The sequence below is a fragment of the Mercurialis annua genome, linkage group LG6 (assembly GCF_937616625.2).
Source record: "Mercurialis annua linkage group LG6, ddMerAnnu1.2, whole genome shotgun sequence".
Taxonomy (NCBI): domain Eukaryota; kingdom Viridiplantae; phylum Streptophyta; class Magnoliopsida; order Malpighiales; family Euphorbiaceae; genus Mercurialis; species Mercurialis annua.
Window position 1 is genome coordinate 11,795,390 of NC_065575.1, and position 27,664 is coordinate 11,823,053.

A 27,664-nucleotide genomic window follows, 5' to 3' on the forward strand; every position below is an offset into this window, starting at 1 on the left:
AACTAAATATTGAAATATAGATCTCGTATAACCAGGTGACCGGAGAATCAAATGAAAAAACAGCTATACAGTTTCCATAGATCAAACTTTATTTGGTAATAGTTACTCTGTCAAAAAAATACAAAAAATTCTATATTGCATGGTTTAGGAGAATGAGTATACAAAGTCTCACTGGTCACTATGCTAATGTTAAAATCCTGGCAGTGCTAAAACCAAATAAAATGAGACACCAGAGAAGATTTAGCTAGACTTTCAACACCACTTTAATAAATATCAGATTGTAAGCAAGCCCTGACTAGGAGACTCCTTATAAGACTGCAGTTGTGTCGACTCCGATTGTTTATGTGGTTCTGCTGACCACAATGTTAGGGGGTTCTAGATTATACCTTTCAGCTTAACTGAATTTTTAGATACCTGCGGTGTTTATATTTTGTTTGGGAGCAGCAGGGGCAGGAGAGATACCCCATTTCCTGCGGACTTCATCTAAATCTTCATGAAAGTGCTTTTCGTAATACACACACATAAGATCAGTGCACTGCATTCCAGCTCGGCCTGCCCATGGGAGGTAATGCTGCAAGAACAATCTTCTCTGCTTCTCATTAAACCTTGCTGTGCCGCCTACGACTGACATTATACACATTGGAAGATACATTTGCTCAAATTCTATCACCTTCAGTGCTGACTCCCCAATTAGATTGGTGGGCAGATCGAATAGGGTGTGCCAGAAATCATGCACTTCCCGAGCCCGCATGGCTACATATGCCAATTCATCTGTGTCCATGAAGCGCACTGGCGGACGGTCATCAGGAGAAAAGTTCCTTGATCCCATGAATCTAGCATATGCAGCACCAAACGTATTCGGTGGTAAATCCCACGCATGCCCTACATTAGCAGATATTACACGTGGTCTCTCCAAAAGTAATGCCTGCCATATAGATAGATTTAGTTGTTTTACTAATTGCAACATGAGTGTCATAAAGTTTTGCTTTCATAGATGCCTATAGCCAATCACATGTTTACTTCTTCAGAGAAAAAACGGTTTATAATTTTAGAAGCATTTCACACAGATTTCTCTTCCATATAATCCCATCATATATTATAAAAAACATCTGGATAATCAAAAAAGCATGCCAGTAAATTATCAATTCAAGTATTAAGGGAATTATCAAAACAAGGTATCCAGTCCAGCTATCTAGGTGCTTCATCAGACCAATCTTTCCTAGAGACGGCATGCAGTAGCCTGAAGTCTTCAATGATTGAAGACGGCCCATTGCTTATCACCCGTTCAAACGATCACTCAAAGAGATTCACATAGCATTGCAGTGTTCTAAAATCTAAACCGCTAGATACAATAATGCTCTAGAAAGGACGAGGAGTTTCTATTCACATCACCTCAAAAAGTTGCATAAAACTAATTTATTGATCGACGGAAACAAAGATCTAGAACAAATATGGATTTGCGGGAACGATTGGTAACATAAAGAAAATATAGCAATGAGAGGAATCAATATGCATGGGAAGAATACATATATACCATTGTATTTAGTGAAGTAATATCAATTGACAATACTGCTGCCGCTAAGATGTTTATGAAAATGTTGAGAAGTTCTTATTCGAACCCCAAGGCTGTTTCACAAGAATTAAAACACAAAAAGCCTTGTTCTCTATGTGAATTTCTTCCAAAACTAAACTAAAACATGATCTCATGGAAGGAACTTCCTAGATTAAACAAGAACAATTACGTAGACCGGATCCATACTTTAATACATGGACCCGACCAATCAAATGTTAGAAAAGCTTACATATTTCTTAATAACTTGTCATTTTCAAAGATTTGATTACTTGAGTCCTAGGTAAGAAATGAGGCTATTAACAGCAGAAATGTTGTGTTGTGCATCAATTATAACAAGATTCGATAAAGCGAAGAGAATGGAGAAAGAAACTAACTCTGCCTTCTGGGCATTTCTTCATTCTCTGAAGAACCCTTTCAAAAGCAGGTTTGCCGGTGGTTTCACCGAGAGCTGCAATTAAATCAGCTCTTCTCGGGTCTACCAATGCACCCACCGCTGAACCCAGCGCAACTGCTGCCTGTTGCCACCTGCTCAGCCTGATTCTTGCACCACCCTCTATCATTTCAACTTATCTAATCAACAAAAAATAACAAACCCCAAATTACAATTCACCTAAAGAACCAAAGAAAAATAAATTTGTGAATTACAAACATGAACAAGAATTAATAGGAAAAAAAATGATTTAAAAGATGAATGGTTACCTTACCTACAGAAAAACTAATTTGAAGATTAAACAAAATTACAAGATAATGATGGATTTTTTTTCCCCAAAATGGAAGGAAAATTGTGCTGATTATGGCGGTGAAAAATTAAAAACATACAAGAATATAAGGAAAAAAAAGTATTTTTAATAGATAGTTAAAAAGTTAAAGTGATTCACGAACAATGGGTCAAATCCGACCCTCAACTTTGATCAATTAGTCAAATAGATCAGAATTCAGACATTTCTAACAATTTGAGCCAAACTTGTAATTTTACAGCAAATAACTCTTACTTCTCTATCCCAATACACACAACCTCTCTTGACAATGATAGACAAAGGTCTATCAGTTTTTTCCATTCAAAGATTACAATAAAGAAAAAAGAAAAAAAATCATAAAAAATTCAAAAATCACAATAATACTGAATCATCAATTCATGAATAATTCAGAAATTACAAAAAAGTTTTAAAATCATCATTAATAATTTAGAAATCATAATAAAAAAATATAACAAGCTTCTCTCTTTTTATTGTAATTTCTGAAACAATGACACAAATTAAAATAGAACCAATTAAATCTTATGAAAACAGGCATGAAAAGGAGAGATTACGTAGAAGTTCCGAGAGTTACTAAGGAAGCTTTAAGCTCATATTGGTCATGAATTGAGAACGGAAATTGAACTCTACGAGATATAATCCCGTTTTTTTTTTCTCTATAGCTCAGTGATAGAGTGATCTACGTTAGTCATTGGTTCAAATCTTATTTGAAGAGATTATATTCATTCTAAATTAACAAAAAATTGAAATGAAAGGGTTCACTTTGACCGTGGTAATCGTTCTCCCTGTCTTTCTTTCTATGCCTAATCATCTAAAGACTCCAAACTTTTTCGACTTTCTAAAAATCTAATCAAAGCTTATAATTTTAGTAATTCTACCACAATTTAATATATATATTCAGCATAGATAGAATGAATAAGATTTGCAGTTATTAAAATACCTAATTTTGACTAGGGAAATACAATTAAACAAGAATGAGCTGAAAAAGCTGGATAAGAGAGACTTTAGTGATATATCTTCTAGAGTGATTAAGACCAGAGAATTACTTAACAAGTTACAGAATGAGTTGCAAAAAGACCACTGCAATAATGAGCTTATAGATGAAGAAAGGGCTGTTAACAAGCATTTTACTAAGTTGCTGAACTGGGAGGAAAACATGATAAGGCAGAAATCCAGAGCTACCTGGATTGCTTTGGGAGACAGGAACACGAAGTATTTCCACAGGTGTATGAAACAGAGAGCTTCTAAGAAAAGAATAGTGAGACTGAAGTTTAATGACATCATGATTGAGGATCCAGAAATGCTTAAGGTGGAAATCCTTAATCACTACAAGTATTTCTTTGGAGATTCTATGACAAACAGAAGAAGTGTGAAGCCTACAGTGTTTGATCAGGGTCCTCTTGTAAACAATGAGGAAAATCTTATGCTTAACAGCCCTGTCTCTGATGATGAAGTGAGAAGAGCCATGTTCAGCATTGACATGGACAAGGCCCCAGGCCCTGATGGGTTTGGCAGTGCTTTCTTCAGGAAAAGCTGGAATATTGTAGGAGGAGATATAATCAAAGCTGTGAAAGATTTCTTTACCACTGGCAAGATGCTCAGACAAGCCAATGCTACTATTGTCTCTCTGATTCCAAAAGTGGATAACCCTGAGATCATTAGTGAGTTCAGACCCATAGCGTGCTGCAATACCATGTATAAGGTTATCTCTAAAATTCTAGCCAAAAGGATGAGTAGTATTTTGAGCAGAATTGTTAGCAGCAGTCAATCTGCTTTTGTTCCTGGGAGGAGTATTGCTGATAACATCCTTCTAGCCCATGAATTGGTGAGAAACTATCATAGACAAAATGGTAGATCCTGTGCTATGAAGGTAGATTTACAAAAAGCATATGACACGGTTGAGTGGGACTTTATTGAGGAAGTTTTGTTGGGGCTGAGATTTGAGAGAAGATTCATTAAGCTGATTATGGAGTGCATTAAATCTGCTAAGTTCTCTATCCTTGTTAATGGTGAAAGTTGTGGTTATTTCCAGAGTGCTAGAGGCCTTAGACAGGGGGACCCAATATCCCCCCTGATCTTCATCCTTTGCATGGAGTACCTGTCCAGGAGTTTGGCTCTTAATATTATGGAAGGAACTGGTTTCAAGTTCCATAAAAGCTGCAACAAGATTAGACTGTGTCATTTGGCATTTGCAGATGACCTCTTCCTTTTCAGCAATGGAGATATGAGTTCTATTGCTATCCTGAAAAACACCATGATGGATTTTTCTCTCTCCTCAGGTTTGGTCCCTAACTTGGAAAAAAGTTTTGTTTACTTTAGTGGCCCTAATGGCAGTGTGAAAGATAGCCTAGTTCAGTGTCTAGGTTTTAAAGAATGAACCTTGCCTGTGAAGTATTTAGGCCTCCCCCTTATGTCTTCTAAACTTACTAAGGAGATGTGCAAGGGCCTTATTGATAGAATTGCTAAGAAAATTTCTACCTGGACCTCAAAATGCCTGTCGTACGCTGAAAGGCTCCAATTAATAAACTCTGTCCTCTTAAGTATGCATATTTACTGGTGTTCAGTGTTTATTTTACCCAAATCTGTGATATATGGAGTGGAAGAGAAATGCAGGAGGTACCTCTGGCATGGAAACACTGAGAAAAAGGGGAGTAACATTAGATGGGATGTAGTCTGCTCTAGTAAAAGAGAAGGGGGCCTTGGGATTAAAGCTGTCTTTTGTGGAATGTAGCTGCCGTTACAAAGAATGTATGGAATATTGTGTCTTTCAAGCCATCTCTTTGGGCTAAATGGGTGACCATAAAAAAGCTGAGATTATCTAGCTTCTGGGGGATAGCTAAACCCTTAGACAGCTCTTGGAGCTGGAGAAACATCCTGAAAATTAGACATTTAGTTGGCCACCTCTTTGATTACAGATTGGGAGATGGGAAAAAGTTCTTCTTCTGGGGAGACCCTTGGGTGAATGGGATGTATATTTCTGACAGATTCCCAGGTATTGATATTAAAGACTCTAACATTAAAAAAGCAACTAAAATCTGCAATTTATGGAAAAATGGGAGATGGCATTTACCTGACCCTATGGATGAGACTACTAACTCAGCCTGGGGATACATAAAAGAGAACTTCAGAATTAGAAATGGAATTGAAGATTTGGTGAGTAACAAAGCTAGAAAGGATGGCAAGTTCACTATCAGGAGTGTGTGGCAGAAGCTGATCCCTGAGGGAAATATGGTAAATTGGAGTCATCTTATCTGGTATCCAGGTAACATCCCAAGATGTTCTTTTATTACTTGGATTGCTTTGCATAACAGACTGATGACGAAAGATAAACTCAAAAGATGGAATATTATCAATGAGGACACCTGCAGCATGTGTAATGGGCATAGAGAAAGCAGAAATCATCTGCTATTTGAATGTATTTTCTCAAAGGATGTTTGGAAGAGGGTCCTGGAAATGCTGAGAATCAACAGAAATGGCTTCAACTGGAACAGAGAGGTTGTATTCTTTACCAGAAGAGCGTGTGGTAGATCTGAAGAAGCAAAGAAGAGGAGAAGGGCTTTTACAGCTACTGTTTACTGCATTTGGAAAGCCAGAAATGAAATGGTCTTTAATGCTAAGATGACTAGAGTAGAAGATTGCTTCAAAAGCATATCTGTCCTTATTTAAAGTAGATTTGCTTTTGGGTTTTTTGTCTTAGCTTTGTCCTTTGTTTTTTGCTTGCTGCCTCTTGTATGAGGTTTTTTGGTGCCTGTTAGGTGCTTGTATCAGCAGCTGCTGAATTGTTTTGTTGGTTTATAGCAAGTCTTGCTCTTTTGGTGATTTTGCCAAAAAAAAATTCAATTAAACATTAGCAAACAGATTGGAAAAAAATATAAAAAAATAAGAAGATTGAAATGAAATATGCATACTGATAAGAAGTGAAACCAATGAAAATTGAGAAATAACTTGGTAGGTGTCGATCAGTAGTTGTGTGCGTTTGTGTCGACAAGCGAAGATGGCGAGTTAGAGAGAGTGAGCGAGTCAGCTGACGTTGAACTCTTGAACTGAAACCATGGAAGAAGAAGAAGGAAACCAGCTGAAGAGGAATCGTGAGTGTTTGATAACAATAACTGAAACTGAAGGTGACATGTCCACATAGATGTCCCACATCAATAGTTAAACCTTGGGAAAAGGTTTGTTTATACCCATAATATTTACCCTAAGGCCTGAATTGGCCCTCATGTTTTATTTTGGCCGAACTGTACCATTTAAGCCCTTAACAATTAACTGGGTCTAGTCTCCCACATCAATAGGTAAACCTTGGGAAAAGGTTTGTTTATACCTCTAATATTTACCCTAAGGTCCGGATTGGCCCTCATATTTCATTTTGGCCGAACTGTACCATTTAAGCCCTTAACAATTAACTGGGTCAACTTTTTCAAATCCTCCGTCTTATCTCTCCTACGTGGACAATTCATTAATTACATGGCAGGTACACCTAACCTCATTAATGACATGACAGTGAACTCATCTTCTCCATTTAATACGTTATATAATGCATCCCCAATTTTCAAATTTCTTAAACCCTAACATTCTAATTGCATTCAATTGGAATTGTCAAAACTTAAAATTGGAAGCCATGACATCTTCCTCTTCGTCTTCTAGACTGAGAAACAACGAATCTCGACACAATTTTGAAAGTAATTACGAAGGAAGACCAACATATTATAGATGTAATATTGGTTTTGGAAGGAAGCGGAAAGCTGCAATATTCACTTCATGGATTGAAAAAAGAACCCAGGAAGAAGGTTTTACGTGTGTATTGATTACACAAAAAACGACATAAAGATTCTAGAACACCAAATCTTGCAGAATTAATTTCCTACTTGAAAACGTATTTCTATCTGGGATGATAATCCTATTTTGGAATACACCCTTAAATAGGACTCTTGTTGAATAAGAAATCATTTATTCAGATTCATACAAATAAATAGGAAATCATTTCCTTTTGAAATTCTAAAAGGTATTTTATCATGCTCACTATATAAAGGACTTGAGTTATACCTATAAAACAACTACATTCAATACAATAATACTTTCTTAAGCTTGGTACTGACTTAAGTATTGGAGTGCTCATCAAATGACCACTGTCTGATAAGCCATCTACTCTCTTTTGCAGGTTAAACTTTATTGAGAAGACAGACTCCATCAATTAGCGCCGTTTGTGGGAATTGCTTGAAAACTTCAAGAATGAAAGGAGCTTTTTCTCAACTCGAACAAATTCAGTGAAGGAATGAATTCCGACGAATTAAATCTTCGGAACAAGCAACCAATGGATTCGAAGTATTTGAATCATATGCCCCCACAAGGTTTGAATACTGGAGCCAACACCTCCACCACCTCTGATGTCACCGGCGTCGGCAGTGCCAATGTCACCGGGTTGAACACAACCGCAGCAAGGAGTTCACGTTTGAATCCCCTAAATTCAACGCCACAATACCAAACACATCAGATTAGAAGAACCAATCCAATTGTTTTCCCTAACCTAGATGGAGCTGATGGACCAACTCCAACGGTAGTTCTCCTAGAAATCTACCACCACATGCTGAAGAAGATGTTGGAAACATTTCAAGCCAATCTGGATAATAAAATTGTGGAAGAAGCCAGAAACTCTACAAACGCACATGTAGAAAGCATAAACCTACAAAGAGCTCAATTCATAATCCCACCTCCTGATCACCACAGGCAAAGGATGGGAATGGAAGAAACGAACCCAAAATTTCGAGAAAATAAAGAAGTTACTGAAGAAGAAAGAAGGGCGCAATAGGCTAGACAGAACGCGACCAAAAATAATGAAGGTGAAGGAAGAGACTGGAAAATTAGAGAAACACGGTATGGGACGACGTAAGGAGCAAATAAAATACGAGGAAAAATAAATAGGAGAAGACAAAGAAATTCTCATAAGGAGCAAAAGACAAAAAAAGAGCAAAAAAATGCCCTATAAGGCACGGTCAAAGAAGAAAATTCAGGAGGACGAAGACGAATCATCAGAATCCCCACCTCGAAGAAAAACTACGTATGTAGTAAAGGAACAAAAAAATTGCCAATGCACGAAAGAGGATAAAAGACGAAGAGCTAGATTTGGACTACCTAAAGCTGAAAGGCACGCCCCTATTAGATGATACAATGGAGGATATTATCCCATACAACATGAAACTCCCAATTCTGTCAACGTTCGACGACGAAGGAGATCCAAAAGATCATACATTCAGATTCTATGCAACGATAGGTCTACTCTATATGACGGATTCCATCATGTGTCGCGTTTTCCCAACCACTCTCACCGGACCTGCTCAGAGGTGGTTCAACAGGCCGAAGCCTCGATTTATTAAAAATTACACAACCCAGTCAAATGAATTTTTGAAAATGACAAACATACCGGCCAAGACCACCACAAGCATCCTAAGGTCAAATGTCCAAGAAAAGGGAGAAACACTAAGAAGCTACATTGAGAGATTCAATAAAGCGGCAATTAAGATCGACAATCTCAAAGTCGATATGACAGCCGAAGCCTGAAGGGAGGGAACCCGATTCGGGAAGTTAGTAGATAAACTGCTGATCAATAAACCTAGAACTTTCACAAACCTGATGGAAATAGCATAAAAATACTTCGAGCTCGACGAAGGGCGAAGAGCTATAAGAGGGAAAGAAGCAAAAGCGAAGGAGTCTAAACAGGAGAGATCGAAAGAAAAACAAAGGTCGAAGCCCGAGGAGAACCACCATCAACATGAGAAAAGTAGGCGATTCGCCCCACAAAATAGGTAAGAAGCAATCCCAAAGACGATGAACGAAACTACAGACCACTAAAACACAAACATGACAAATGTCCTAATGTGCATAAAGGAGAATGTACGGAACATAAAATGACAACTGAAGCTAAGGGCCGAGGTACGAGATACCATAGAGAGAAAAGACCTCTCTAATAGATCTTATATTTTTCATTGTTGTTTTTCCGAAGAGCAGTATATCATCCGCGTATAAAAAAAATAAGAAGTAAAGTCTGAATATCTTATTTGATTCATAAGCAAAATATCTCCATTGTAACCTTCAAGAAATCAACCGACTTAAAAAGTCTTCTACAATACAAAAAAGAAGTGGAGATAAAGGATCTCATTGTCTGACACCTCTTGAACATGAGAAATAACCTTGAGGCTTGCCATTTTGAAGAACAAAAAATTTAGGTGTAGAGAATAAGGATAAATTCCAATTTCTGAATTTCATAGAGAATCCAAAAGCTTCTAACACGCCGAGATTGAAATGCCAATCGATTGTACCAAAAGCCTTTCGAATATAACTTTTCATTGCCATATTTTCTCCAAAACAAGGTTTATTCAAAATGTCTACTCTTTCCGAAGCACATGCGATACAGTTAGAAATACTTCTGATTTTAAGAAAAGCAAATTGATTACAGGAAATAATTTCTTGTTACCATGTTCGCCAATCTATCTGTAAGAAGAGATGATCTTTGCTGAAAATTTTCTTAAAACAATGGGGCAAAATTGATCAATGAGAAATTGCTTCTCTGATTTTAGGAATCAAAATCATAAAATTTGAATTCAGCCCAGGAGAAATCACACCTGAATTAAAGAAAGAGAGAATTAGCTAATTACCTAAATTAGGAAAATATTAGCATTTGTTAACCCTAAAATTCTAACTTGATTTACATACTTCAAGCGTGTCACCAATTATTTTTTTACTCTGCCGCTTTATTTTTTATACTCCACTTATACCAAACATATTTTATTTACAGTTTCTTCTTCTTCTCATTTAAAGAGAAAAAAACAACAACAAATCAACAATTAAATTCAAATTTTTCAGCTCATTACAATTCAACAAATTGATTTCTCTAATTCTATCATTACTTTTTAAAAATTTATTGTGACTTTCAAATTTAATTTCGATCCGCTCGAATTTTTAATTCGTAATCAAATAGTTTCAATTTTCACTTCGAATTCAAATCTAACGATCATAACTTTCTCCAAAAACAAAGAAAACTGTAAATTATTAATTTATTTGTTCTCATTAAAAATCTATTAAAAACGGTTTCAAACGGTTTCAAATACAGTTTCAATTGCAGTTTCAAACCGTTTATAAAGGTTTCAAACAGTCTAATACAGTTTCTAAAAAACGCTTTCAAACAGTCTAAAAATAACAGTTTCCAACAGTTTACAAAAGTTTCGAACAGTATAAACAGTTTCAAACCGTTTACAAATGTCTCAAACAGTCTAAACAGTTTCTAAAAAAATACTTTCAAATAGTCTAAAAATAACAATTTTGAACAGTATAAAACAGTTTCAAACCGTTTACGTATAAAATAACAGTTTCAAACAGTTTAAAATAATAGTTTCAAACCGTTTATAAAGGTTTCAAAAAGTATAAAACAGTTGCAAACCGTTTACAAAGGTCTCAAATAGTCTAAACAGTTTCTAAAAAACACTTTCCAACAGTTTAAAAAATAACAGTTTCGAACAGTATAAAACAGTTTAAACCGTTTACAAAGGTTTCGAACAGTATACAACAATTTCGAAAAAAAATTCAAACGATTTCTAAAATTAATTTAAAACATTCGAAAATTAGGTCAAAACATCATTAATGAAGAACATTACGATTTTTTCAAAAAAAGTTGTAAAAAATTCCAGAAAACGATGCTATAATAATTAAAACAACATAGAAAGAAAGAAGAAGAAGAAGAACTTTCTCATCTATCACCCATTACATTTTCTTAAACTCTTTTTTTTATTCAAATTGTTTTGTCTTAAAGTTCATTTGTATAATGTGGAAAATAGAAAAGAAGAAACGAAAAAGACGAAGAAAAAAAGTTACAGTGAAAAAAGAAGAAAAAGAAGAAGAGAGAAAAAAGTTGCCGGAAAAAAGAGAAGAAAAAGACGAAAAAAAGGAGGAAAGAGAAAAAAGAGAGAGAAAAAGAAAAAAATGAGATATACATGTGTCTAAAAAAATGAAAGTAAAAATACAAATAAATTATTTTACTAATTGAGAGTACAACTAAAAACAATAGAAAAATAGAGTAAAAAAGTAAATTTTTGAAATTGAAGTATTTAGAATAAATAAATTAAAAAAAAGAGTCTTTTGTGCAAATTTCTCATGAAGAAAGAACAAACAGCCGCACAAACATCACCCTGCACAATATCCGAAAATGTCTTATAAAATACACCAGAGAAGCCATTTGGACCCAGCGCAATATTAGCATCCATATCGAAAACTGTTTTTCTAATAACCTTCGTTGAAAGACAGCTCACCAAAAAATCATTTTCCTCCTCCGAGACCATGTTGGATACTACTGATTTTATCAAATTGATATTCGAGGAAACTGAGAAATCACATTTGAAAAGGTCGTGATAATAGTTGAGGACATGTTGTTCGATAAATCCATTATCATTCGAAAAACCATCATCAATACGCAAAATGGACATTCCTTAATTAGATTTCCTTCTAACTAAATGTTGATGAAAGAAAGCCGAGTTGCGATCCCCGACCATCGGACAGTTAATTCTGCTTTTCTCCTTAACAAAAAGTTATTGTGCAATTATTTTGGTCGGTTCAGTTCTATAACAGCAATCCAAACCGAACAAAATCTATGCTTTTTGTTTGGTCTGGTTTGGTTTTTAGTTCCATCAAATTTTTACACCCTCTAGTTGGAGATTGTAATACTCGCAATAAATACCACATAGAATGAGTAGGACATATGCAAGCACAATCTAACGTTGGTTACTCTTAAACATTATCCACCTACTCACAATGCTAAAAAAACAAACAAATTAATATTTGTATCAATGTGCAACACATGTTCAATATTACTAGATATTTAATTTTTTTCAGTCTAAATTTGGTCTTTTACGGATCGCTCTCATACAAGTTTCATTATCCTCAAATTGCAAAATTCACTCGTATGAGAATGCTCCATCATAAACATACTATGATTTTTCTATAATTATACATATGTGTAGCCAAGAATTCATAAAGTTCACCCTTATAACCGTGGTCTGAATAAAATAAAATGGTATTATATATGTGAGGCTATGAATTCAAGATTGATTTGGCGGAATTTGCAATATCTGTAATAGTATCCTATGTAGAGCTTGAGGCTTTGAGAAAAATGGGGCATGATCTGAACCTTTGAGCATAAAAACTTGTTGTGGAGGACTGGAGTTGATGATGGCTTCTTGTAGAGGGAGAGGAATTGCGAAATCTTGTTGAGTTTTGATATAAAAACGGGGGATTGATCCGTATTTCTTCTTCGAAAGACACAATTTCTCTAGAACCGGTGCAATTGGAATTGCTCTCATTGATAATGTTGCTAATGCTATATCCTGGAAATTCATAACAAACAAATAATCACAATTAATGTAAAAATGGTTACTATAGACATATATTATACAATATGTTATATTTATCGAAAAAAAAAGATGAATGGAATAGATTCACAAATTTGTAAAAAGATTAAAAAAAAGACATGAGGATTAATTGTAAATTAACATACGAACTTTATCTTTATTTGTAATTACAACACGAACTTTATAACTTAACAATTACCACACCAACTTTCATTTTTTGGAAAATCGGTACACCAAAGTAGAAAAATACTAACATGGACCTTATAATATACAGACCTATTATAGAACGATTGAAAATACCTTTGGAGAAGTTTGATTAAACAATAAATCTTTCAAAAATGGCTTGTCTAGAGTAATTGCAGTTGGAGGGTAATTTTTGCCATTGCCATATATAAATAATTGGGCTTGTCGCATTAGATCAGTAGCATCTGTCTAAAATAGAAAAAGAAAATGCATAGAAATTCAAGCAAATCAAATGGAGGCTATAAACAACAATATTAATGATACCTGTAACCGGGACAATACATCAAAGGCACTCTGGCCATTGGACAACATTGGTGCAGCTATGAAAATTGATTTAGCAATTTTAGATGGAAATAATTCCATTACATATGATATACAAGCACCACCAATGTCATGTCCTACCAATATCACCTGCATTTCATCACAAAAATCTTCACTTGTTTATTATTAATCTCAATTAAAATATCAATTTTTACTTTAGCTAATTTTTAATTTTTTTTATTAATTTTTAATTTATATGAGTCAAAATTCACAATATTTGTTAATATCACAATCTCAAGATATTAATAGTTTTATGAGGAGGCACTGATTAATAACTCGAACAGTACCGGATCGGTCAGCTGTTTAGTCCAACTAATCTAAAAACCCGGAAATCCGGTCCAATCGAATTGAACAAGTAATCAGCCCGGTTGAACTTGTGATTCAATCAGTTTGAACATAAACCATGACCTAGATCTATTTTTATGCATAATTTACTCAACCGGTTAAACAGCTAACCTTATAGGTTCAGCTGCTGGTTTTCTTTTTAAACAAAGGGTCAACGCACCCCCTGAACTTGTGACACGGGGTCATCTAACCCGGTTTATACTTTTTTGAGCAACTAACCCCAAAACTCTTCATTTTTTGATCAAATAACCCCATAATTCATTTTTTTATTTTAAAAAATGGATTTAGGATAATTATATCGCAACAATTAGGAAAGTATCTAATTACTTTTTTACAATCCTCACTCCGATTTGTATTTTACGCGTTTTAAAAATACAATTATGGGATTATTTGACCTAAAAGTGAAGAGTTTTGGGGTTAGTTGCTCAAAGAAGTATAAATTGGGTTAGATGACCCCATGTCACAAGTTTAGGGGCGCGTTGACCCTTTGTTCTTTTCTTTTTAATCACTGTAAGAAGATATTTCTTACTAGTTTCTTCTCTGCATAATAGTTTTTTAGCTAGCTCTCTTACTAGCATTCAGTATTTGAGTTTCTGTTTAGAAATGGAATTATCCTCTTTGTGCTAAGCACTTTCATTATCAGATGATGAAGATCTGAAGGTGTGTGACTTAGGGGAAAAAGCAAGGAGTGTGGGTGAGCAGAAGGTTGCACATTCATTATTCGGAAAAGTTATATCTACAAAAAAGTGACCCGGTGAGGGTTTTATTTCCACTATTAGTTTCATTAGGCGAACGAAAAAGCCAGTGATGGTTGAATCTCTAGGCGATAACTATTTTGTCTTTCACTTCAGTTTGCAAGAAGTAGAAGAAGAGTTCTAGCGGGAGGGCCTTGGAAATATCTGGAGAATCTCATTGCTCTTGAAATACCAACGGGAATGTGTGATTTTATGACGATGAAATTTGAATTTGTTGTCTTTTGGGTTCAAATTCATAATCTGCCCCTTATGTGATTGAACAAAGAAGCAGGCATATCTTTAGGGTCCCAGATTGGCATAGTAGAAGAAGTGGATCCAGGAGCGTCTTGAGATTGTTTGAGGAAGTACATCTGTGTCAGGGTTAAGGTGAACATTACTAAACCTTTAAAAAGAGGTTTAAAAGTTAAAATCGATTCTCAAGGTTCAGTTATTGTAGCAATGTTGAGGTATGAACGATTGCCTGAATTGTGCTTCAGATGTGGAGTTATTAGACATCCAATGATTAAATGCAGTAACACTGATGGGGAGGTGAACACAGTATGCAAGTATAATGAGTTAATTCAAGCTGGTCCTGTTCAATGGATTAACAATAGAGGGAAGAGGCAGAGGAACAATTCCGGAAAAGTGGTCGGAGAAGAGAACGGGGAGGATTTGCCATTGATGAAGTCGAAGGATTCAGTGGCGAAAAATATGGAAACAAGAGGGATTAGTGGAGAATTAATATCAAAATCTCAACTTCCCTTAGTGGTGGAGAAAAAACAGGGAGGAGGGAATTTCCATATTTAAAAACCTTTTGAAATTGGAAAGGATGTGGTATTAATGAACTTATTGATATTCCTGTTGACCAGGATTGGAGATAAATGGTGAAGAGAATTTGGCGCGTTTCAGGGGGTAAGTCCAAAAAGGAAACCTCTGTTGGGCTTCAAATCAAAACCAAAGAAAGGGGTTTTAAAAAGCCCAGTACGAAGCCCAGTTTGCTGAAAACCCATGTAATTGTGATAGGTAGAACGTCCCTGTTTTTTGATATTTCTAATATTATTGAAGAGGTGGATGATGAAGAGATTCAATGTCAAAATGGTGTTTTACCAGCTAAAGAAATTTCAGAAACGTTATCTCAAATTAGAGAATATATTGCTGGTGACAATTTATTGGTATCCCCACGGTGGTTCCTGTTAATCAAGACCCCCCACAACAATGAAAACCATCAGTTGGAACGTTCAGGATCTGAGCTCCCTTAGAACGTTCAACAAGTCTAGATTTAATTATTAAATTTAGTTATTTTAGCCTAGTAATTTGGGTGACCCTTGTTAGTTAGTTTAGCCCTAGTCGATGATTGTATTTTTACAGCTCTCATCATCTTTTCTAGAATAGTTGACTCAATGTGTTGAGAAACCGTTCTTGTAATTTTCGTTATTATTAATGAAAATTTTAGCCTTTGAAAAAGAAACACTAGGAGCGGCATCTAATTCCAATTGAGCCAAAAAATTATTTTATTTTTAACCGAGTTTAATTGATTTTATATGAATTTAAAATTTTCAAATCAAACTTAACTAGTTGTTTTGATTTTCATCAAAAGTGAAAACAAGAATTACTTCCAATGCCGAACCGAGCTAAAAAGACTTCTTTATTATAATTTATATCAAAGTGAGCTGAATTTAGTGGCTCGGTTTGATTTGGTTTTTTTTTTCTTACTCCAGCATTATATAAAAAAGAACCCCTAAAACTCCAGAATGTAATAAATTGAAGTGACAAACCTGATGTCCTTGTTTGAGATTGTGAAGAAAATCAATGAGTGGTTGTATGTATTGGGATAGAGAAGTAATAGTGTTGGGATCAGATGAATGAGTGCCGGATGCTGTTAAGTCAATTGCATCAACTTTAACCCCATTTTCCTCCAGAAGTGTAACCACTTTATACCAACACCAACCTCCAAAACCACCTCCATGTACTAGCATTACATGTTTGGTCTCAACATCATCAATCTTTGCATCCTAAAATACGTATATAGTAAGTTAGTTATGAGTTTACAATATCAGATTCCAGTTGTATGAAACGAATAATCAAATAAAGCCTATATAATCACATACTAATGCAAATCGGGTTTTTCCGGAAATTCTAACGCATACTTTTTGTGTCCGTTTTACGTAATAAAGCAGTTTGTATTATTTTTTATAGGTTTAGCCATTCAGAAATATCTCACCTTTTTTATTTTTTTCGTTTATGCCTCATCTTTTAAAATCTTTAATTTCAACATATTTTTCAATTTTCAGTTTCAATTATAGCCAATCAAATTGGAGCGGAAAAACATCCAAATATACCTATTGTTTCATATTGTTCCAATTAGCATTTTTTTATAAATCTTTTTGACAGAATCAATATGAAGAGTATATTTAAATCTCTTTTCACTCCAATTTAAACAAATGTCTAAATGTCTATAACTAAAATTGAAAATTGAATAATGGTTAAAATTGAGAATTTGAAAGATGCGGCCATAAACGATAAAATTCAAAAAGTTGAGGTATTTTTAGATGATTTAACCTAATTTAAATATTAGAGGTCCAACGGGTCAGTAGCTATTTTATAAAGGTGATAAACGCACACTAAAGTTAATATTAATAGATGTGATGCATAGAATTCAAATCTCAAATATTTTATTCTCGTGATATAAGAACACCAACCGAAATATTCCTTAGTAGGTAACTATATATCTCACCGTTAATGATAGTTTCATATCAAATAAAATGTATTATTTAAAATTTTAAGAATTTTATGATAGATGAAATGTGAAAAAAATATTTTAAATAAATTAAAGAAAATCAAATGAAGATATTATTGTTTATCTATACTATATATAAAAGCACGGATGGGGGGGGGGGACAGGCAAATTTGCTGAATAATCTTTTCCAGATTACTACTAAATAAAGGTTTTATAGTCATTAACTAATTAGCTATTTAATAAATCACTATTGTAATTAAAGTCCTAATTAGAATAGGTAGCTAAATTATCTCCAATTTAGTTTTTAATATGTAAAAAATAACTAAATGCCTCCAAATTAATAGGAATACTTATCTTTTAGTTTGATTGAACTACAAAATTAAAATATTGTATTTGGTCAATATAATATTATTTAAATTTCTATCTATTATTTTTAAAGATATTATTAATAAAATTAAGTTAATTATTTAATTATGGTTATTATAAAATCAAAAGAAGAATAAATTCAGTATGGAAAAAAATTTAATAAACGAATATATTATATTTACTCTTACAAAAAATTCTTAACTAATTTAATATTAATTATAAATAAAAAATTAATATAATTATAATAAATTTACTAATATGTTCATTGACGAGTTACGTTACGAGCCACGTGCATAGCACGTAATGCGAAACTAGTATAATTAAATGATAATGTATCAACACAAATGTTGAAACACGTATTTAACTTGACCAAATCAACTTCTCTATTATACAAGGTGTCGTACCACTAAAACAATCAAATTAATCAAAACTATCTTAACATATAGTTAAGAAAATCAATTCAGAATCATGGAATGGTCTAATTGATTTTTCAACTTCGCGAGAATTTACGAAGGTCTCGAGTTCAAGATTTCACACGATCATAAATAAACTCGAATAAATAAATAAATAAGAACAACAAAGAAACGAAAACGTGACTTACAAGTCGAGCTGGTTTCAACAAATGATCGAGAGAAGGACGTTGTTTAGAAGTGGAACTCTTAGTAAAAGGTTTGGTTGAGGTTTGAGAAGGATAAACAAGAGAATGCGATCTCGGAAACGGAAGACTGCCGTTTTTCTGATGATGCCGAAAAAGCATGGCAGCAGCAATGGCTTGTTCTGCTAAATCCTCATCCAAATAAGAAGAAGCTAAGCTTTTTCTTTCACTTGAACATCCTACAGAATTACGTGGAGGTTGCGGCGGATGTGTAAACCCTTTTTTTCTCACTTTTTTCTTGTCTGGTGAGATACATGTTAATGAATTCCCCATTGTCTTTGCATGTAAAACAAAGGTTTAAGCATATTTATATGTAATAGAGATAGTTGAACTCACGTTTTGCTTCTCTTGAATTTGTATGTATAATGTATATATACATTAGACACGTGTAGTAAAGGCTTTTTTCTTGATATCTTTCAGTGGTTGGGAGACCTTAAATTAACTATGCATTTAGAATACTTTGGATGTACACTGCAGTAAATAACTAAATATGCAAGAATCATAAATGTTTTTTGTTTTGTATTTAGGCCATTGTGAGTAAATTTCTCCACATCAATTTAATTCCATAGGTGATGATATGGAGTATAAATTGTTACCAAGTTCGAATCTGCATATATCTAACATTGTTTTGAATTCATTTTACAATTCAAAAATTAGTAAATTTCATGTGACTCACCTATTTTAGATTAGAAATTCTCATAAAATTAGTATTAAGATATGAGACCATTCAAAAGACAAATTAAGAGTTTAATGGTTAGAGGTTGCAGACCATTAAATACAACATTTGACTAATAAGAAATTAATGGGCTGCACCAAAAAAGGGGTGTCAAGACTCAAGAATATTAAAATGATCGGCCAAGATAGCGGCCACAAATTATCTTAAAAATGTATTGTAAATCTCTAAGATGAGGACATGTTAGAAGCTTTCTAATATTTGACTTTTTCTGCATTCTTGAGCATTCCACTTCTGTTCAAATTACTATTATTTTTAATCTCAAATCATGCATTAGCTAAGCATTCATGATACTGCCGTAACTTGAAATAATGGGTTCTTACAAAAAAGACTATACATACCCACAAACTGGGATTTGCTTCTGCCCTGGGATTATACGAACAGAAATAATGGTAAAATTAGTTAATCATTATCAAAATGGTATGGATATCCAAACAATAGTAAAAAAAAAAAAGGTATTACATTTAGAATGAAATTTGTCACCTAAGATGGAATTTCATCATTTGAGTATACAAGGCTATAAATAAAGGCCAAAAATTCAAGTTAGTGTTGCAGGATATAATACCGGATCACCGATGAGCACAAATGCAGTATTCATGATAGCATTTGGGGGAGATACCAACCAGATCCGATGGTGAATTGGAAATTAAAATGTATCTCTGAGGCTCCCCCACCCAAACTAGATGAAGAATAATGCACTGCCTGCTCAAAGATATGGTTAGATGGAAAAGATTCTGATTTTCAACAGACAGAACTAAAGGCAAAACTGGAGCAGTAACCTTTCTTGTATTAGCGAGTCAAGTCCCTTTTGAGGATGAAGAGTCGAAGATTCCACCACTGTGCAAAGCTCAAAACAACAAAACGCCAGATATTCAGAGATACTAGCAGTACAGGCATCCAGGTTGAGAATGAAAATGCTCCAATGCTGTATGCCACAAATTTGGTTGAATGGTTGTATCATCATCGCTCGTTCTCGATGATTAACTGTGGAAACCATCCTCCTACTTTTAAGCTGCAGGTAAGAAAATCAGATATTAGACCGCCAATACATCCCAGAAATCAGAAAAATTGCTTTATTTTGAAACCTAAAGAGGGCTTCAACCAAGGATTCATAGCAACTGCTGTACAGTTATGCACGATGTGCTTCACAGCTGGAACAGCTGTGTGGATGTGCGTGTGTGTGTGTGTTTGATAACAATAACTGAAGATGATATGTCCAGCGGTGACAGTCATAAAGCTCATGAAATGGGTCCAAAAAGAGCGCTTGCTCTAAGACCAGAAAACTTAAATATGTTGTCCGACATCTTACCAAAATTTTAATTCTGAGAAGCATAAAAGTGAGGAGCAAGTTCAGTCAGCCACAAATAGTCGATTCTCGTTACATTCCGGATGTACTTCTTAGAAGTCTGGACTAATTCGTTGAAAATTACACACTCTGCTTTAGACCGGAACAACACAGAAAAAGGATGAATCTGCACTACTTCACCACTTGCCAATGCCCTGCCATTTAGTCCAAAACTGTCAGTGTTCTCAACATGGCAAAAATGGAGAGTCAAAAAAGATAACATGGGGTGATAGAAAGAGAAGGTTGGCTGTAGTGATTGCATAGTTACAGCCACTGTTAGGAGCTATGCGGATGTAAATTAAAATACCTGACCACCCAGATGAATTTCACAGCTCATGCGGATGTAAATTACATACCTGTATGTCCCATCAGGCTGCTTCAAAGCTGCATTAAGAAAAAAGGAAGCAGCAAGGCATCTGCGGAACTGAAGCATGTCATCTCCACAAGAAGAAATGCAAAGACCCATTTGCTCAACGTGCCCTCGAATTTGACTGCAAAAGAAAAAGGACCACATGAGTTCATGAATACCAAGTATAGGAACTACAGAAGATGAACATTAAAAATCTCATAGTTCACAGAATAAACCTAATTCCAAGGAGATAGAAAGCAACAAAGAAGAAAAGAGGAGTGGGGAAAAAGGCAAAGTATTCAACCTGTGAATATCACGAGCATGCCTCAGGGAACGATTATTAATGAAATTTTCCTTGCACCATTTTTTCAAAACTTTTTCACCTTTACCTCTGAAGTTTTTTTCATTACCAAGTTCCATCTTCCTTTTTTCCCAAAGTTCATCTGCTGTTCGATAAACACTAATCAATGTAACGTGGTCTCCATCTGGACTTGAAAAACATTTCATTGCTGTTTTTGACTGGCGATCAGATATATAAATTAGTAATTATTAACTGAAAGTTCAACCAAGATGGAACAGTAATAGCAGAACAACTGAAGAAACAATAAAGTTAATGTTAAACCAATAACATTTTTTTCAGTATCTGCAGTGGCATAAGTTTGCATCTACTCATGAGGGTGAGAATTTGGTGGACTATTTATCTTAGGAAAAAAGCACTTCATGCCAGCATACCTCTTCTGACTTCTCACGGGAGACATAAAAAATAGATTCCACTGAGAGCATTGCAACAGTTATTAGCATTTCTTCCAAGCAGTTGAACTGGCTAGCCAGGATGAGAGCTTTGGAATAAATCGGATCCAAGGGAAGCCGGGACATTTGATGGCCGACAGGATCTGACAGCTTACACTCATCGGTCAAAGCACCCAGCAGAAACAAGTGTTCCAGTGACTTGACAATAGCTGCCCTGTTCAAATGCATAAAGAAAACAAATACTATTTTTATGTCACATTAGAGGATACATTTGAGTGATAATTGGACTAATATTTGTTTCCAAAAATTAATCAAGTTCCTCAATACAACACAGAGCATTTGATAGTAATTACCCAATAAAACAAACATGCAAAGCCAATTACCAGAGATAAGCTAATCATGTGATTCCAATAATTAATCAAGTTCCTCAAGACAGCACAGAACATTGGATAGTAATTACCCAATAAAACAAACATGCAAAGCCGACTACCAGAGATAAGCTAATCATGCCAAATGGTCATTTAACAAATGGATTCAAACAGAAGAACACATGAAGTCGAGACAAGGACAAAGAGAATCCATGAAGTAACCATAATAAAAAAACCTTAGCATCGTAAAAAAGGAGAAATAAAACATTAATGAATTACAATTTGTAGCAAAAGACATGATCCTGTTACAGAAAACATGTAACCAGACTACTCAAGAGTAAAATAATGTGAAACCTTACTGGTAATATAAGATGACAGCGCATGCATAATCATGTGGTAACTCGAATAAATTCCAAGAGAGTGTAATTGCCAAACCATTTAAATATGGAAAAACATCTAACTTTTACCTGGATGGTTTTTCCATGAAATCAAACCCAATGATATCATCAACACCTAAAGCCTTGAGCTGCAAGATGACATTTGAAAGGTTGCACCTTTTGATCTCTGGCTTTGTTGAATCCTCAAGTTTCTCAAATTCCCTCTCTGGATAGAGACGAAAGCACTTGCCAGGTCCTTCACGCCCGGCACGTCCACTGCAGGAAAAAGATTTACAGTCATTCAGAATTTTTTTTAAGCTAATTTATTAAGAATAGCTACCGCAAAGAATTCGACTCATATCAATATTATAATACAAGAGAACAAGATCAAGATAAATTAAGAAATTAAAAGCAAACCAATTTATGTTTTATCAGACCAATTTAAATCAACTAGATTATGTTTCCAGCTCACCTAATTCAAATAGAGAAAGAACACGAGAGATACATATACTAATACAAAAGAACCCAAGACAAAAAAGGTCGTAAAAGCAAAGTATGGGATTCAAATATTAAAATGATTATGGAAGTAATTCAGACATTATTGTAAACTACTCCTACCAAAAGGCAGTTTAATTAGGGAAAATGATTTTGCTATCTATGGTAGTCATTAATCAACCAAACAACATGAGCCATAAACTACCATCCTGAGTAATTAATATTTACTGAAATCACTTTTATATGGAAACTTTAGTCTTTCCCAGGCATAGTCCCCAAGGCGTACCTCCTTTGAAGAGCTTGAGCTTTTGATGTTGGAATGACAATCAGTGATTCCATGCCTTTGGCTGGATCATAGGAACGTGCTTTTACCAATCCAGGATCTATAACATACTTGATTCCAGGAATTGTCACTGATGTCTCAGCAATATTTGTTGCCAATATTACCTAATATATCATTGATAGTCATAGATAGTAAAATATAATTAGCCTATAACAGAAGAGTGTATGCCACATTCTACAAGTATTAATTGTAAAAGAAAAAAGCTCCACAAATTTGATATGCATGAAAGTAAAAGTGTGTAGGCTTGCATCGAGCATCCATAGCTATTTATCTCCACATGTATTTGAATCTATAAATAGAGGAATATAAAAATAGAAATGTAGCATTCATATTGAAATAATAACTGCAGATATTCCTCAACTTTATATTTTCTCAAGTCATGCTCACTATTGTACAACTTAGAAAATTATAAATCCATAGATGTGAATCCAGTTAATATATATAAATGAATAAACATTTGAAAATATCCAACCAGAGCAACATCCCCAACAAGAAAGGTTATTATTTAATGGCCTAGAGAGAGAATTCATGGCACGGTTATCTACTATCGGAGAATGAGAGAAACTGAATATACTATCATCACAATTCTCCAGACATGAAAACTATGTGTCGCTCGGATGACACATGCATTATGTCAGGCTTCAAACTTAAACAATCCAGGTTTTATCCTAAACAAGATATTGTGCCAATCTTAACAATTAAATTTAATTACAGTCCTGTTTTATACTGAACATACTTAACAGAGGCTAACCGGTATGCAGCATTAACCTACCTTACGATGCCCAAGTGGGGTTGGCATGAAAACTCGCATTTGCTGCTCTGATGGAAGAGATGAAAATATGGGAACAGTCAATAATTTTCGATTAGTTTCAGGCAGCTGATGAAGTTTCTCCTGCACAAGTCTTTCAACTGATTCAATCTCTTCTTGTCCAGTCAGAAATACAAGTACATCACCAGGGGCCTCCTCCATGTGAATCTAGGTACAATAAGGCAAAGGATGTATAAGAAGACAAAACAATAAAAGCATATAGCAATTACAGAACAAGGTCTATTAGTCCATGGAATAGAAAAAGAATTTGAGCTGAATCACTTAAAAACTATCAAGAAATAAAACGGAAAGATTGAATTCATATTCTGCTAAATCCTAACCTGGCATAAAAAGTCATGAATATTAATTACTAAGTGGTGCGCATAACAGAAAACAATATCAACTCAAACTTTACAACTCCAGTAATCAAATCGTTTAATAACCATGTTATAAGTCTATAAAATTGTTTGCAGTGTAAGACACTAAATAACAACCTGGAATATAGTCATCAAGGATGCAGCAAGGTAATCTTCCTGAGGATGAACTGTATAAAGTATATCCACTTGATGTTGACGTCCTTCGATATGAACAGCTTTGGCACCACCAAAGTAGTCCGAGAAACCACGTGCATCCAAACTAGCAGACATGACAATTAACTTCAGTGGAGAGAATTTTCTACCTTGGCAATTCTTGAGAGACATAATGCTTTGATCATCATTTTCTTTCTCCTTCAATGTGCCATTGTTATCCTTATTATCATTAATAGAACCACGGTGAGCAACAGACTTTGATCTTGCAGTTTGCACCTTCTTAAGCAAGCCCAGTAAGACATCAGTGTGGACAGTTCTCTCATGAGCTTCATCAACAATAATGACAGAATATCTAGAGAGGTACGGATCCAATAACGCTTCCCTGTAACCAAGTATGACATCAGTTCACGTATGCAATATCGAATTAAAATGGGAACTATCTAAGACATGAAATAATCAACATTACCTAAGTAACAAACCATCAGTCATGTATTTAATCTTAGTACCGGAAGAAGTCTTATCATCGAATCGAATAGAATAACCAACTCTTTGACCTAATTCAACTCCGCATTCCTCAGCTACACGTTTCGCTACAGTTACAGCAGCAACTCGCCTCGGCTGTGTGACAGCAATCACTTTCCCGTCACGGCAGAATCCGGCATTAAATAGAAACTGCGGCAATTCTAGCACATAAATGAACGACAAAACCCTAGTTAAATTAAACATACAGCACAAAAGAAATAGAAGTTAACTGTAATTAATTACTAACTCACGAGTAGTTTTTCCGCTTCCGGTTTCACCAACAATGATTAAAATATCGTGTTTTTTAACTTCTTCGATGAGTCGTTCTCTAACTGAAGCGATTGGTAAAGATTCTCTCTGTTTCTTAATTTTTTCCCTCCTGCGGTATTGCAAAATCGAAGCAATATTGTTTAGTTTTTGGAGAAATTTTCAGTGAAATATATGAAGAAGAAGAAGAAAATAAGATAACCTGGCAACGGAATCGGTGTTAGCGTTGGTGGTGCCGTTTTGCGCCATTGACGGCATCGCTCAAGCACAGAATAAGGACAATCGGTGTCTTTACGGGTTTAAGCTGATAATCACAGCTCTGTAATGGAAATTTTTTGCTGATTAATCCCAATTTTGTCAAACAATTGAAGTAAGAAAAAATTTTAATTTAATTTAATTTTTAGATTTATATTTATTTTAACACAAATTTAAAAATAAGAATTATATATTTAATAAAGTTAATTTGATTTGTTTTATTTTTTATATTTAATATTTTTAATTTTAATTTTCTTATATTAGTTATTTGTTAGAATTAAATAATTAAACTGTTATTTAAAAAATTAAAAAAAAATCAAATCATTAAGTCATTTACTTTTATAATATATCTGACTTTTATTAATATATATTAGAAGATAGCTTTAAAAAATTAATAGAACTTTAAATTTTTTTAATCAAATATTTTAATATAATTTTCTTTTATTTATAAAAATAATAATCAGCAGTTAGAGTTTTAAGTGTTATAGTTAGATGTTTAATCTCACCAGATTATTAGTTAGGCCCTCTCCTCTCTCATTATGCCCTCTCCAGTGCGTTTAGGGAACTCTCTTCCCCATTCTCTAATCAGAAATGGTAAAATATTTTTCTTTTATCATTTCACTTTATAAATATACTATTACGATTTAATACATACAATTTGTGGGTGTATTTAATTAATTATTACATTATTAAATCATTGTAAACTCATTTTACACGTAATAATATTAATATATTTATATATATATATATATATATATATATATATATATATATATATATATATATATATATATATATATATATATATATATATATATATATATATACAGTGACGAAGCTAGACTAAATATTGAGGTAGGGCACAAATTTATTTTTTAGAAAAAATTGGAATGTCGATCCAAACGAAAATATAATAATAATGTATAACTATTAAATTTTTTAATATAAAATAAAAAGAACCAAACCAGGCATTTCAAAACTAAAAAATCATCGCTTTTTAATTAGAGGCAATTGTATTACGGTAATTTTCATCGTTTGAAATTATTGTAAAATATTCTAATCTTTAACACTCTTAAAGATTTTTTTTTCTATAAAATATACGCAATAGGTCAAAGAAAATAAAAAATATTTTTCCGTCTTAACCATCATTTTAGCAAGACTACTAATATTATAAAGATCTAAAAGTCACTTGTATTTTTATTATTAAAAATAAAAATTTGAATTTGATTGTTATAATGCATATTATGTATATTTGTAGAAATTTAATTCACGGTATTTGAAAAACCAATTAGGAAATTAAAAATATGTTTTTAAATATACAAAGTTGAAAATTTTAGAATTAAGAGTTTAATTTGGATAGAAACTGTTTTTTTAAGTTAATTTATAATAATCAGATTTTGCTATACATATCACTTTACTATACACTTCCTAACTTTATCATACAATAATATTTTACAAAAACCGATGAATCTTTCATATCAGATAAACCTAAGGGAATGAATATTGATTGTTGCTGTCAGAATTGTGGGGTGGATGCTGAAAGTGATTTGCACGTTTTCTGGTTTTGTAAATGTGCTTCACAGGTCTGGAGACTGTGGAGTGTATCAGGCCTTTGCAAACCTGAAAGGAATTGGAGGATACAGGATTTTATTAGTTATGCTTTTAACAAATTGCAGAAGCAGGAGTTCATCATGTTTAGTGTCCTTCTTTGGCTAATTTGGAATAACAGAAATTGCAGTCTGTTTGGTGGTTCTGTCAAGCCAGCAGGGAAAGTTGTGGAGTGGGCTCAGGTCTATATTGAAGATTTTAGCAACAATCAGCAGGCTCATAGTGTTACAAATCAAACAGCAGATCATATGCGGAAAAGGAAAGCAAGGAAAGCAGAGGATAGTCGATGGATACCTCCAAGGAATGGTACTTTCAAGATTAATGTTGATGCAGGATTTGATTCTGTCAATGATTGTTTTGGTACAGGTGCGGTTATCAGAGATAGCAATGGCTTGGGGATTCTGGCAGGTCATTGCAAATACAGGGGAAGTCCAGAGGTGAGTACTGGTGAAGCTATTGCTATAAGGGATGGAATTGTGCTGGCCATGAAGGAATGTTTAACTCCTTTCGAAATCTCTTCTGATTCGAAAGTAGTAGTGGAAGCCTTCAAGAACAACAAATTGCCTGCTAATGACATTGGCCTTATTATTCAAGATTGTAGAGTGTTATGTAATAATGTCAGTATGTTAGGCATTGATTACGCTAATAGAAGTACTAATAAGGTAGCTCATTGTTTAGCTCGTAAAAGTCTTATTAGTAAGAACTTTTCAGAATATTGGAAGGGTTGTATCCCTACTGATGTAACTCATCTTGCTGTGGCTGACATCTCAGCTCTTTTGAATTAATTGAAATTC

At 34.1% G+C, this 27,664-nt stretch overlaps 5 protein-coding genes across 12 annotated transcripts; 2 read left to right on the plus strand and 3 right to left on the minus strand.

Annotated features, from left to right (window-relative positions):
- Window positions 1-52: 52 nt before the first annotated feature.
- LOC126687307 (ubiquinone biosynthesis protein COQ4 homolog, mitochondrial-like) lies at window positions 53-6,436 on the minus strand. Of its 7 annotated transcripts, none has more exons than XM_050381829.2 (3): window positions 6,237-6,436; window positions 1,948-2,143; window positions 53-925 (listed from the first exon to the last, which is right to left on the minus strand). In XM_050381829.2, exons 2-3 carry the CDS (start codon window positions 2,131-2,133, stop codon window positions 407-409), a joined length of 705 nt encoding a protein of 234 aa, XP_050237786.1. In that variant the 5' UTR covers window positions 2,134-2,143; window positions 6,237-6,436; the 3' UTR covers window positions 53-406. The 7 variants fall into 7 exon arrangements, with proteins under 7 accessions (XP_050237786.1, XP_055962218.1, XP_050237785.1 ...); XM_056106243.1 differs by having other exon boundaries at window positions 1,948-2,183; XM_050381828.2 differs by having other exon boundaries at window positions 6,274-6,435.
- Window positions 2,457-6,375, plus strand: LOC130015686 (uncharacterized). Its single transcript, XM_056106328.1, has 7 exons — window positions 2,457-2,460; window positions 2,552-2,612; window positions 3,283-4,607; window positions 4,728-5,009; window positions 5,060-5,982; window positions 6,084-6,143; window positions 6,295-6,375. Exons 1-7 carry the CDS (start codon window positions 2,457-2,459, stop codon window positions 6,373-6,375), a joined length of 2,736 nt encoding a protein of 911 aa, XP_055962303.1.
- Window positions 6,437-13,024: 6,588 nt separating the features above from the next.
- On the minus strand, window positions 13,025-18,491 carry LOC126687306 (putative methylesterase 11, chloroplastic). The gene is made up of 3 exons (XM_056106147.1): window positions 18,067-18,491; window positions 16,138-16,374; window positions 13,025-13,373 (listed from the first exon to the last, which is right to left on the minus strand). Exons 1-3 carry the CDS (start codon window positions 18,391-18,393, stop codon window positions 13,191-13,193), a joined length of 747 nt encoding a protein of 248 aa, XP_055962122.1. The 5' UTR covers window positions 18,394-18,491; the 3' UTR covers window positions 13,025-13,190.
- Window positions 18,492-19,240: 749 nt separating this feature from the next.
- LOC126687417 (pre-mRNA-splicing factor ATP-dependent RNA helicase DEAH10) lies at window positions 19,241-25,352 on the minus strand. Of its 2 annotated transcripts, XR_007644113.2 has the most exons (13): window positions 25,210-25,352; window positions 24,992-25,119; window positions 24,685-24,901; window positions 24,183-24,600; window positions 23,653-23,856; window positions 22,824-22,984; window positions 22,133-22,318; window positions 21,280-21,511; window positions 20,852-21,066; window positions 20,555-20,689; window positions 20,163-20,353; window positions 19,633-19,865; window positions 19,241-19,555 (listed from the first exon to the last, which is right to left on the minus strand). XR_007644113.2 is itself a non-coding variant. In XM_050381978.2 (12 exons), exons 1-11 carry the CDS (start codon window positions 25,263-25,265, stop codon window positions 20,170-20,172), a joined length of 2,136 nt encoding a protein of 711 aa, XP_050237935.1. In that variant the 5' UTR covers window positions 25,266-25,352; the 3' UTR covers window positions 19,241-19,865; window positions 20,163-20,169. The 2 variants fall into 2 exon arrangements, 1 of the variants encoding a protein (XP_050237935.1); XM_050381978.2 differs by having other exon boundaries at window positions 19,241-19,865.
- Window positions 25,353-26,758: 1,406 nt separating this feature from the next.
- LOC126687584 (uncharacterized) lies at window positions 26,759-27,655 on the plus strand. The gene has a single exon (XM_050382144.1). The coding sequence runs from the start codon at window positions 26,759-26,761 to the stop codon at window positions 27,653-27,655; it is 897 nt and encodes a 298-aa protein (XP_050238101.1).
- Window positions 27,656-27,664: the final 9 nt, after the last annotated feature.

Bases quoted from the DNA above. Each gene is read 5' to 3' on its own strand.
- LOC130015686 (XM_056106328.1), top strand. The intron at 4,608-4,727 runs GTTTGGTCCCTA...TGAAGTATTTAG, and splicing joins GGATTTTTCTCTCTCCTCAG to GCCTCCCCCTTATGTCTTCT. The intron at 5,010-5,059 runs GTAAAAGAGAAG...TGTGGAATGTAG, and splicing joins ATGGGATGTAGTCTGCTCTA to CTGCCGTTACAAAGAATGTA.
- LOC126687584 (XM_050382144.1), top strand. From the start codon at position 26,759: ATGAATATTGATTGTTGCTGTCAGAATTGTGGGGTGGATGCTGAAAGT.
- LOC126687417 (XM_050381978.2), bottom strand. From the start codon at position 25,265: ATGCCGTCAATGGCGCAAAACGGCACCACCAACGCTAACACCGATTCC. The intron at 23,857-24,182 runs GTTGTTATTTAG...TATTGTACCTAG, and splicing joins CCTTGATGACTATATTCCAG to ATTCACATGGAGGAGGCCCC. The intron at 22,985-23,652 runs GTAGGTTAATGC...ATGATATATTAG, and splicing joins CCCCACTTGGGCATCGTAAG to GTAATATTGGCAACAAATAT.
- LOC126687307 (XM_050381829.2), bottom strand. From the start codon at position 2,133: ATGATAGAGGGTGGTGCAAGAATCAGGCTGAGCAGGTGGCAACAGGCA. The intron at 926-1,947 runs GTTAGTTTCTTT...TCTATATGGCAG, and splicing joins AGAAATGCCCAGAAGGCAGA to GCATTACTTTTGGAGAGACC.
- LOC126687306 (XM_056106147.1), bottom strand. From the start codon at position 18,393: ATGGGGAATTCATTAACATGTATCTCACCAGACAAGAAAAAAGTGAGA. The intron at 16,375-18,066 runs GTAAGTCACGTT...TACGTATTTTAG, and splicing joins TGTTGAAACCAGCTCGACTT to GATGCAAAGATTGATGATGT. The intron at 13,374-16,137 runs GTTTGTCACTTC...GATGAAATGCAG, and splicing joins ATCTCAAACAAGGACATCAG to GTGATATTGGTAGGACATGA.